At 40.5% G+C, this 12423-nt stretch overlaps 1 protein-coding gene across 1 annotated transcript; it reads left to right on the top strand.

Annotated features, from left to right (window-relative positions):
- The first annotated feature begins 1027 nt into the window (after positions 1–1027).
- Positions 1028–10967, top strand: aadacl4 (arylacetamide deacetylase-like 4). Its single transcript, XM_017717938.2, has 5 exons — positions 1028–1505; positions 4137–4362; positions 4451–4514; positions 8140–8608; positions 10523–10967. The coding sequence occupies exons 1-5, from the start codon at positions 1329–1331 to the stop codon at positions 10838–10840; spliced, it is 1254 nt and encodes a 417-aa protein (XP_017573427.1). The 5' UTR covers positions 1028–1328; the 3' UTR covers positions 10841–10967.
- The last annotated feature ends 1456 nt before the right edge of the window (positions 10968–12423 follow it).

Raw genomic sequence — 12423 nt, 5'->3', positions numbered from 1 at the left:
AGTTTAGTGTATTGTATTGTAGTGTATTGTATTGTAGTGTATTGTATTGTAGTGTATTGTATTGCAGTGTATTGTATTCTTGTTCGACCTTTCCAGTTCCACCTTAAATGGTGCAGCCTCAGACACCCAAATGTAAGTGCTGCACCATTTAAGGTGGAACGGGAAAATCTGAAAAAGCTGATGAATAGGCCAACATATATAATAAACCAACTCCAGCGTTGTCCTTTTTACTGTGTTTTGGGGGGTTTATTTCATTTTTATGTACATTAAGATTAGAAGTGATTCGCACATCGACTGATTTGAAGGTATGTATGATTGTTTCTACAGAGCTCACGCTGAACTCTTTAATGTGCAGACGGAATCCTTTCCTGCTGCTCTGGACAGCTAACTTATGGAGTCCTGCTGGTGACATTCCAAATAAAAACAATGCATGGCCACAGCTTAGCAATACAGTACTATGTCGTGGCCACACATTAGGATTTGGTTCCCACACATTAATATGGCGTGGCCATGCATGGTTGTCATTTCTAAGAGATGTCACAAGCAGGGCGGCGTAGTAATAGTGACATCCTGTATAAATAAAACTAACGTGTGGCCACGACTCAGTAAGGCTTGGAATGAGGTGATCCTCGTCCTCAGCTGAATAAGACATGATCTTGTTCCCACGCTTTACTAAGTCGTGGCCATGACTTCATCATCTCATTCCCACACCTTACTAAGTCATGGCCACGCATTATTTTTATTTATACAGGATGTCATCCTTTATATATATATATATATATATATATATATATATATATATATATATGAATGAAAAAAATGAAAAATATGATTCACAAAAGTTTTTGTTTCACTCCTTGTTCGATGGTAAACTGTTGCAGCCGTAATGATGAAGAAAATGGAGAGGTTGTTATTTTCTTCTGTAGGAGAGTTAGAGCGCCACCCAGCGTCGGATTATCACACAGAATAAACTTGGGCTACCTAAATTCAGCACAGAAGAGTCGACACTCAGAATTTCGACTCTCCGAGTCACTGACTCCTAGACGTGCAGGAGTCGAAGAATCGACTCTTTTGGAATCGGCTCACTACCAGTTGAGCGTGCTGACAAGGCTCAAAACTTTCGTAAATAAACGCCTTTTAACCTTTTTTCAACGTCTTTAGGCTCCATCGTTCCGCAGCCGTTAGGCGAGTCTGCCCCGTGTGTAAACACGGCCACGGGTCATTTGGAGGAGATCCGGCGCAGGTCTTGTGAAATGTAAGATAACGTTGTCCCTGCACTATAAGCAGGGAGGGCGTGTGTGATCTGCTCAGTGTTCTTTGAGGCCAACATGGACACAGCAATTGCAGTTCTGATCATTGGCTTTGCTGCACTGGCTGCAGCCTTCTGCCTGCTGGTCATTGGCCTGGTGTATGCAGAAGCCATGAACTCGGAGATTCCTCCTGGAATTACAAACCGTGGAAAACTGCATGCTTTGCACTGCACCCTTGTAGGACTAGCCGTTCTGGTAAGTGTGCATCTGGATTTTGTAAGCTTTAATTATTGATGTGTCCCCAAAATGCCTAAAATGTTGTTTGCTGCACTGAAAAATAACATAGTAACATATAAGTGTACTGCATATGTTGTTACATGTGCCATAATCATTGCTTTTTCTGAGCTCAGTGGAAATGAGCACAATCTCCAGGCCTATTGTAAATTTAATGAGTTACTGTATAGCTTTTTTTCTTGATGCAAAGTCCACGTGAGCTAAGAGCTAATGTCTTGTTTTGATAGGTTCAGCCTGAAAATGAGGTCTAGTAAGAGAAGTAACTCTAACAAATGCAGCCATGCGGTCAGAACCATTGAATACCTGAATATTGGATGCATTGTTGAATAAAATTTATAACATATAAACCTGACATCATCTGCTGAAGCTGCTGTCAGCTGTAAACCTCTGAACCATAGAGCTGGGCATGTCTCAGTGTGGGTAATGAGAGACGGTTGGTAGAAATGTTTGAGTTAAGTTTCTCTTAAGGATATTTAAGAGAACAATTCACTCTGATTCATGTCTAAGTGCCTGTATCCACTTCTCTGGGAGTCTCTGAAGCCTGTATTTAATCTTCCTATTAAGATGTGCATCTACAGGCCTGTGCTGGCTGTTTTTTTTTCTACACTAGGCAAATCAGTTTATATATATATATATATATATATATATATATATATATATATATATATATATATAATACACACACACGCAGAAGCTGGAGGGATTCTGATGTACTAGGGGGGCAGTCGCACCAGCTCTACATGAATTCAAATGTAGGCAAATGACTGTAAGAGTTTCCAGACTTAAATGGAAATTCCAGGCGAAATGGAAATTCCAGGCGAAATGAAAATGTTTACCATTGCTACATTTGTTTAAGACATGCCTGCGGTCCTTCTAAGGAGATGCTACATAGTTCGATGAATTAGATGTTCTGGTCTAACGAGTAAAAAGCCTGCTTTAAATGAGGTATATGAAGGTGAGACGGCCTTTTGAAAAGTTACCTGTGCTGTGGGCGGGGCTTTTCCCTGCCATTGGGCCCATGCCGAACAAAGCCGGAATGCTGACGTTTCTACTAAGAAGCGGAATATCACCCCTGTTTATCAGCCTTTATCAGTGCATTTTTTTCACTGTTGTATAACGAATTTGCCCAGTGCATGCTGGGTATTGTAGTGAGAGAATATCAGTGGATGAAAACACAACAACAGAAAATAATAAATTCAGTCAAACCTGTAAGGCAAAGAGACGCCACACAACAAAGCGCAACAGGAAATCTGATAAAGAGGCTGGATTTCAGCTCAGTAATCAGATTTCTCTGTGCTGTGAACTCTGATTTCTTTCCTTTAGAGTGACTCGATGTTTTAAAAAAATGCCACGGCATGAAGTTTGAGTTTGATGTTGTGGCACGTCTCCTTCTGTGAGTTTATTGGCTGGTTCTTGAGCAGAAATCTGATGACTGACTCATGTAGACCCGGATTTCCCTGTTATCTGATTACTCAAGTGCATGTAAATGTGTCGATCAGATTACTGAGAAAATCTGATTTTCTGCAGTTATCAGATTATTAAATGCATGTAAACACACTCACTGACTCCTTCTACACTTGTGCTGAAATGAACCAGGGGTGGTGCCACCTACAACACAAATACAGCCATTTTATAAATATATATGAGAGAGAGAGTGAGAGAGAGAGAGAGAGAGAGAGAGAGAGAGAGAATGTGAGAGAGAGAGAGAGAGAGAGAGAGACAGAGAGAGTGAGAGAGAGAGAGAATGTGAGAGAGAGAGAGAGAGAATGTGAGAGAGAGAGAGAGAATGTGAGAGAGAGAATGTGAGAGAGAGAGAATGTGAGAGAGAGAGAGAGAGAGAGAGAGAATGTGAGAGAGAGAGAGAGAGAGAGAGAATGAGAGAGAGAGAGAGAGAGAGAGAGAGAGAGAGAGAATGTGAGAGAGAGAGAGAGAGAATGTGAGAGAGAGAGAGAGAGAGAGAGAGAGAGAGAGAGAGAGAGAGAGTGAGAGAAAGAGAGAAAGAGAATGAGAGAGAGAGAGAGAGAGCGAGAGAGAGAGAGCGAGAGAGAGAGCGCCTCTAGGCAAAGAAGAACCAGAGGCATGCAGGCAAATGCTCTTTTATTGAACATGCAGCAAGGCAGAACCACCAACTCAATGGTGTTTGTGTCCAGGATAGCAGGCAGATCACTTCTTTGACACGCAGCCCACAACCCAACTCAGAACAGCACATGCAACACTTGCCAAAATAACATCAGTACTATCTCAACAGCAAATATCGTCCAGTTCTCCCCACGAGCTTGGCACCTCCCGAGAGCCACTGTGAGCAATTCTGCTAAGTTTCTCTAGAATGGCACATTTCACATCAGATCATTCTGCTTGACTGTGTTTACATCTTTACAGTTTAATTAAGCAGAAACCTGGAAAGAATCATAGAATTTCATTTTAACATACGCAAATTTGCTTCGAGACTTGCAACCATTTTGCATTGTTTTCCACGTAGTTCCTCAACGATACACATTAAACTGTGGCTGCCCGTGAAAGTTTAAGGATAGAGTTAATGTTGAGCTTCTTTTGATGAGATTGAGATCATTTTTGTGCTAAATCTGTTTTCAGGGCCGAATCTTTGAGCGCCTGGGTCTGTGTGGTCAGGTGAGTTTTAGTCGTTGGTGTACAGGCAGGTTAATCGCCTTCAAACGGCTGTCCACATCTGGTCTCCGCATGAAGGACATGACCTTCAGCGGTGTGCCCGTGAGAGTGTATGAGCCCACGGCTGCTTCGGATCAGAAGAGGAGAGGAATGATGTATTTTCATGGTGGAGGATGGGTGTTGGGCAGTATAGGTAAGGCATGCAACGTCTTTGGCTGATATGAATGATCATAGTATGTTCGTTGAAAAGATGTAGAAATAACTCTTTTATCTGAACGTAGATTCACATGACGACGTTTGCCGGCACATTGCGAGGGAGACTGATACCACAGTTGTGTCAGTTGGGTAGGTCTACTACATGTAATTAGTATTGCCCAAAATGATGAACTGAACTATAGACGACTCTAACCTGACCGAGAAAGCGGCATCAAATTCAGAAGTTTTAAAATGATTAAATCAGAAAATTAATAACCGAAATGAAGGTATAATAATCTTCGTATCTAGAATATCTCCTGTTTCAAAAATGTCAAATCTTAGGGCTGATATCTTGACAAACACATTTTAAATGGATCATTATATTATGTTGTTTATTATTTAAATTTTTGTTGTTCCCAAAACACTTGAAATTCACTAGGCAAGGCTAGATATGCTGGACCGACGTTGCTGCATGGCTTTTGTTTTTGTTACCAGTCGCTTTCTGTCAAGGACATTTTTTTAATCATTACACTGCTACTACATGTTTATCTGTTATCCTGCTACTAGTGATAATGACTATAGCCGCAAGGGGCAATCATAGGGGTCCAAGCCCCGTCAGTTTTCATCAGCGATGTAAGTCGCCATTAACATCAAAAGTTTTTGATAATTATTAGCATTCAGTGTTTTATAAGGCTCTCAAAATGCAAACTGGACATTGCTGCAAGTTGTGCTTTGCAAGGGCCAGAACAGTTCAGGCGGAATTTGAACAAAGCACTTAAACAATTTATTGGTAGAGAGAAATAAGGAACCAAGCACCATTTTAGGAACTAGTTACTAACATTAAATTATTATGATAATGTTCTTTTATATTACTCAATATATTTACAATACACCCTCTGTTTGTAATTTCATACCAATGTTTCAAATTTGGCTATAATCAGACATTAGCTTATATATTTATAGCTTTTAAGTCTGACTAAGCCAAGTCGCACTGATTTGTTCAAATATTGCAGCCATGAGGTTTTTAATAATTATTCATGTTGTGACTCCACAGATGGTTTTAAGAAAATTTGGAGGACATTTGATATAAACTCAAGGAATAGTAAGAAAATATCTGTTTTCAGCCTTTAATCAACTGCAGAAAAAAAGTGCTTGGACCCCTTATGATTATTATAATAGGTAGAATTTTCAGCAGTTATGTGACTAAAGCAAGTTATGTTATTTAAACAGTATTATTATTATTATTATTATTATTATTATTATTATTATTATTGCAATAGCATTGAAGTTAGTGTGTTACACTGTCATCATCCTTCTCCCTGGATGTTTGATACTTAATTTCCAATTAGACATGACATGTCTGCCACAATGTCACATAGTTATCAGTCAGTATGTTAGTCAATCACTGACTTTTCAATAATTAATGAATGAGATAATTAATGAGAATTCCACTGATTTTTCAAAACTGTGCATAATTGAATGATTAAGATGTAAACAAAGGCATTTAGAGTGGTTTGATATGAAATGTATTTACTAAAGATACCACTTTAAATGATTATAAATATAATTCCCTGATGCCTGACACACGGTTTTACAATAGTTTTGAGAAAAGGCATTGGCCTAACAAACATATGGTTGTTGTCGGATCAAAACCTCATATCTCCAAAATGTTAGCTTTACAGGAGAAGGAAAAAAAACTACTTTTAATGTACAACCCCAATTCCAATGAAGTTGGGACGTTGTGTAAAACATAAATAAAAACAGAAGACGATGATTTGCAAATTGTTTTCAACCTACATTCAATTGAATCAACTACAAAGACGAGATATTTAATGTTCAAACAGATAAACTTTATTGTTTTTTGCAAATATTCACTCATTTTGAATTTGATGCCTGCAACACGTTCCAAAGAAGTTGGGACGGGGGCAACAAAAGACTGGGAAAGTTGAGGAATGCTCAAAAAACACCTGTTTGGAACATTCCACAGGTGACCAGGTTAATTGGAAACAGGTGAGTGTCATGATTGGGTATAAAGGGAGCCTCCCTGAAAGGCTCAGTCGTTCACAAGCGAGGACGGGCGAGGTTCACCACTTAGTGAACAACTGCGTGAGCAAATAGTCCAACAGTTTAAGATCAACGTTTCTCAACGTGCAACTGCAGGAATTTAGGGATTTCATCATCTACAGTCCATAATATCATCAAAAGATTCAGAGAATCTGGAGAAATCTCTGCAGGTAAGCGGCGAGGCAGAAAACCAGCACTGAACGCCCGTGACCTTCGACCCCTCAGGCGGCACTGCATTAAAAACCCACATCATTCTGTAACGGATATTCCCACATGGGCTCAGGAACACTTCGGAAAACCACTGTCAGTGAACTCAGTTCGTCGCTCCGTCTACAAGTGCAGGTTAAAACTCTGCCATGCAAAGCGAAGCCAGATATCAACACCACCCAGAAACGCCGCCGGCTTCTCTGGGCCCGAGCTCATCTGAGATGGACTGACGCAGAGTGGAAAAGTGTCCTGTGGTCTGACGCGTCCACATTTCACACTGTTTCTGGAAATCATGGACGTCGTGTCCTCCGGGCCAAAGAGGAAAAGGACTGTCCGGATTGTTTTCAGCTCAAAGTTCAAAAGCCAGCATCTCTGATGGTGGGGGGGGGGGTGTTAGTGCCCATGGCAGGGGTAACCTGCACATCTGTGATGCCCCATTAATGCTGAAATGTCCATACAGGTTTTGGAGCAACATCTGCTGCCATCAAAGCAGCGTCTTTTTCAGGGACGTCCTGTTTATTTCAGCAAGACGATGCCGAGCCACATTCTGCACGTGTTACAACAGCGTGGCTTCGTAGTAAAAGAGTGCGGGTACTAGACTGACCTGCCTGCAGTCCAGAAGGTCTCCCATTGAAAATGTGTGGCGCATTATGAAGCTCAAAATACTCCAGCGGAGACCCCGGACTGCTGAGCAGCTGAAGCTGGACATCAAGCAGGAATGGGAAAGAATTCCACCTACAAAGCTCCAACAATCAGTGTCCTCAGTTCCCAAACGCTTATTGAGTGTTAAAGGAAAGGTGATGTAACACAGTGGGAAACACGCCCCTGTCCCAACTTCTCTGGAACGTGTTGCAGGCATCAAATTCAAAATGAGTGAATATTTGCAAATAACAATAAAGATCTTGTCTTTGTAGTGTGTTCAATTGAATATACATTGAAAAGGATTTACAAATCATTGTATTCTGTTTTTATGTATGTTTTACACAACGTCCCAACTTCATTGGAATTGGTGTTGTAAGTCAATGCAACCAGAATTTTTTCCAAGTCATTTTGGTTAATTTCTGATGGTCCATTCATCATGAAATTTCCACACAATCTAAAGGACCATGAATACTTTCAAAATTAGGTCCAAAGCTTAAAAACAGCAAAAATGGAGATACAAGGTTTTGTTCTGACAGCAGCAATATTTTTTAATCTTCTCCTGTCAGAGAGGTACATGAAGGGAATTGTAAGGAAAAATAGCACTTTAAAGATCCTATATTTGTGTTGTTGTTACTGTTTCTGTGCATTTCACATCAAACCATTGTTTACATCTTAACCACCGAATCTGAAAAATCTTTGGAATTCCCCTTTATAACTACACTGCATACGTTATTATTGTACAACATATAATGGTTATGACGTGAGTTCAAAGTTTTTAATGGAAATGTTAAGCATGATAAAAGTTCTTAAGAAGAGCTTGAAAGCGAGTTCTGCCATTGTTTCCTTTTGTCCTTCTTCACAGTTACCGCCTTGCCCCAGAGCACAGGTTCCCTGCCCACCTGGATGACTGTGAGGCCGCCACTCTCCACTTTCTGTCTGTGGCAAAGGATGAGTTTGGGGTTGATCCTGGCAGGGTGGTGTTGGGCGGAGATAGCGCTGGGGGCAACCTGGCAGCCGCTCTCAGTCACAGACTGGCGAGGAAGCAGGCTGGACATCTGCCCTCTCCTCTTGCACTGGTCCTCATCTACCCTGCCCTGCAATTGGCAGATTTCAACCTGCCGTCTTACCAGCAGAACCATGCCGTGCCCCTATTGTTCCGAGCCAGGATGGTCTTCTACTTCCTGCAGTACCTCAATGGGGACATGTCCGTGAGCCAGGACGTTCTAGCAGGCAGGCACATTCCAGCCGAGCTAAAGCAGCACTACAATAAATGGCTTGACCCGGCTCATCTACCGCCTCAATTCAGAGAGAGAAGTGACCCAAAGCCAAAGGTGGGTTCAAACTACAACCCTGTTTCCAAAAAAGTTGGGATGATGTGCAAAATGTAAAGACAAACAGAATGCAATAATATGGAAATCAATAAAACCCTATATTTAACGGAAAATAGTACAAAGACAACATATCAAATGTTGAATCTGATCAGTTTTATGGTCTTTGAAAAATGTATGCCCATTTTGAATTTGTTGTTACTTTTTTGAACTTTGATGCAACGCCTTGAGTTGGGACAGGGGCATGTTTACCACTGTGGTTCATCACCTCTTCTTTTAGGCTTTTGTGAACTAAGCAGACAAAATGCTGTAGTTTTGAAAACAAAATATTTTCCCATTCTTGCTTGGTACAGGATTTCAGTTGCTCAACTTTTCAGGGTCTCTTTTCTAATATTTTTCATTTCATAATGTGCCAAATGTTTTCAGTGGTGACAGGCAATCCAGTTCAGCACCTGGACTCTTAATAACGAGTAATGCTGTCTTAATACTTGCAGAATGGGATTATTCACTGTCTTGCTGAAATAAGCAATGCCTTCCCTGAAAAGATGCTGCCGTCCAGACATTACATGTTGCTCAAAAACTTGTATATATCATTTCAGCTTCAATGGTGCCTTCACAGATGTTCAAGTCCCTAATGCCATGTACAGTAATGCGCCTCCATAACATCATAGAGACTGGCTTTTGAACTGTGTGCTGATAACAAGCTGGATGATCCCTCTCCTCTTTTTACTGGTGGAGATCCATGATTTCCAAAGGGAATTTAAATTTTTTTTTTTTGTCGGGCCACAAGACCCTTTTCCACTTTACTTCAGTCCGTCTTCAATGAACTCGAGCCCAGAGAAGGTGGCAGTGTTTCTGGATCCTGTTTATATTTGGTTTCTTCTTAGCATTTTAGAGTTTTAACTTGCATTTGTGGATGCAGTGATGAAATGTGTTCACAGATGGTGGTTTTCTGAAGTGTTCCTGAGCCCATGCAGTGGTTTTGTGTCTGTTTTTAACGTAGTGCTGAGGGCCTGAATATCATGACCAGCCAGTATTTGTCTTTGTCCCTTGCAAACAGAGATTTGTCTGGATTCCATGAATGTTTAAGAGATATAATGTATTGTAAATGATGAAATCTTCAAGTTTTGTTGATAAACATTATTCTCTGGTTGTTGCACTATTTGCCTGTGTTTGTCATATTTCTGAAAGACTCTGGGATGTTCTTTTTATGCTCAGTACTTTTTTAAGCATTACACAACTTTACCAGTCTTTATAGTCCCTGTCTCAAATCTTTAAAATGTGTTAATGGCAGCAAATTCAAAATGGGCATATTTCTTTCAAAAACCTCTATGTTTCTTAGTTTAACATTTGATATGTCATCTTTGTTATTTTCAATTAAACATAAGATTTATATCATTTGAACATCATTTCATTGTGTTTTTTTTACATTTTGCACAGTCTAGCTTTTTTTTGGACATGAGGTAAATAAAATATGTATTTAAGTAAAAAGTTAATAGATTTCTACTTATAAGAATATTTTCAAATGATAACACCTCTATGTGTGGTGTGTTCTACCTGTTTGGAATCACTTGTTTTTATTAACAATAGCTGTAAACTGACTGACTGACTACAACAAGCTAAACACTCAAAGTTGCCAAAAGATAGTAAATAAATAGTATTTATATTTATCGTCATTTCTTGATGTGCTTTGATGTATGCTAGATGTTAACTGTATTCCAGCTACATTCTCAATGTTCTACAGTTATCATGGAATCATCTACAGCTCTGTTCATCATTCTGCGCACATCTAAAATTTCTTCATCCCTAGTTCCTTTGCTGACAGATGCTGGATGTACTATGAGATGTTTTACTGTAGTTCTCTAACTCATAGACTTACAGAAGCAAAAGTCCTTTAACATCCATTACAATCTGCAGGTGGCCACAGATCACGATGGTGAGGTGTACCACATCATCAAAGATGGACTGCAACCAGAGTTCTCTCCTTTGCTGGCCGAGGATGATGATCTCCGCCTCACGCCTCCCACCTTCATCCTGACCTGTGAGTATGACGTGCTGAGGGACGACGGGATCTTGTTCCAGAAGAGGCTGAAGGACCTTGGAGTGGACGTCACCTGGCATCACGTTCCTGATGGCTTCCATGGTGTATTTAACTTCTTCGACAAGAGTGGGATGTACTTTCCTGCTGGAGAAAGAGCCATGGAGCAGGTTGTGAGCTACATAAATATGCTCTAGAACGGGTCTCTGACACCTAGAACACAGTTTCTCTTATCACAAGGGGAGCTTACAAATAATGGAAATGTATGTACGCTGTACCTGAATCATCACACTGCATAAATTTATGAAACAATGTCAAATTCACTTGCTTATGTGGTTTCTGATCCCATATGATACACTGTAAAAAGTAGTTCGCCAAATCTGCTTTAAAAAATTACTTCACACAGAGGGAGTGTGTTATCCTGAAATATCATCCCGGCTGTGATCTGGTGTCCATAGATCATCCCAGCCGTGATGTTATTGGTGATAATTCCCTCCTCGAGTGCTCTACTGCTTTAATACAGCAGTTAAATAAATACAGTAAGAAATGAATAAACTGGCCGTGAACGCAGCGTTTAATATGTTTTAATGTTCAGTTCCTTCCTCCTAATTAGAGCTCCTTAACGAGCAGCTTGTTGCTACGTCAGAGTAACGAGCTCCGCCCACTCGCTGCTCAGCCGGCAGCTTCTTACAGCCCGTTTAGTTTAGCGAATGGTATTGGGTTCATTTCTGGCTGATTCCAGGTTGTTCAGCTGTTCTTCTGTCACAGCTGATAGAAACGTTCAAATGTCTTGAGCGTCTCCTACAGCTGGCAAAGTCATTACTTAGCAGCTTTGTCTCAGTGGAGTGACACAGTCTTTGTGATGTTTTGGATAAATAACAGCAGTTTGAACGCTTCTCAACCAATCAGCTCACGTGGCCAGAACTAACTGTTGTATAACAAGCAGTTCTCAACTCAACTCAACTCAAAAAATGACTATGATTCAAGCAATCGTTCATTCAAAGTATTTATTCAGGTTAAATAAAACTAGTTCATTTACTTGTTACCACATGAAGCAATTTAAGTAAATCTGGAGAGCCACTTTTTACAGTGTGTACTGTTATTTGTAAAAATGAACAAAAGTCCATCTTTTAGCTAAAATACAGTGCATTACTGCCTTCTTGACGCCTGTTTTGCATTCATGCTTATGTCCATTTTAATGTTTAGCTTACACATTTTTATAGATTCTCAACACAGTTTGAGGCAATGGCATTTTAATGCATGTAGATGCTGATTGGTGGGGATTAAGCTCCCATCACGTGTTATCTACATTAACTCAAGACTACAGTGAAAAACTAAAGAAGCAAAAACTTCCTGCCTGAAGTAGAAACTTTAGAAATGTGACTAAATGACTAGCTGAACCATTAGTTTAACCCGTGTGTGGTGTTGATGTGTGTGTTACTCAGTGGTCTGCTGGACCCACCTCATTATTGTTATATTAAATCAATACAGTCATAACAATTCATGTAAAAATACCAGGTGTTTAAAATATCACAAGTGTCCAGCGTAGGGTTCTCCTTTAGCAGCTGTAGCCAGTCAGCAGCCTGTCCATGTTGTCCACCCTCACACACACACACACACACACACACACACACACACACACACACACACTAACAGCAGGCCATGTAGGAGGAGAACAGAGTGAAGGACACGGCACCTCCACACTTTTACTCCCCGCAGGTTCAGCCCAGCACCACATGTGCAATATAGTGTGTGGGGGGTGAAGGACCCTGAAAATGGC

The sequence above is a fragment of the Pygocentrus nattereri genome, chromosome 21 (assembly GCF_015220715.1).
Source record: "Pygocentrus nattereri isolate fPygNat1 chromosome 21, fPygNat1.pri, whole genome shotgun sequence".
Taxonomy (NCBI): domain Eukaryota; kingdom Metazoa; phylum Chordata; class Actinopteri; order Characiformes; family Serrasalmidae; genus Pygocentrus; species Pygocentrus nattereri.
This window is presented reverse-complemented; position numbering and strand designations above follow the sequence as displayed.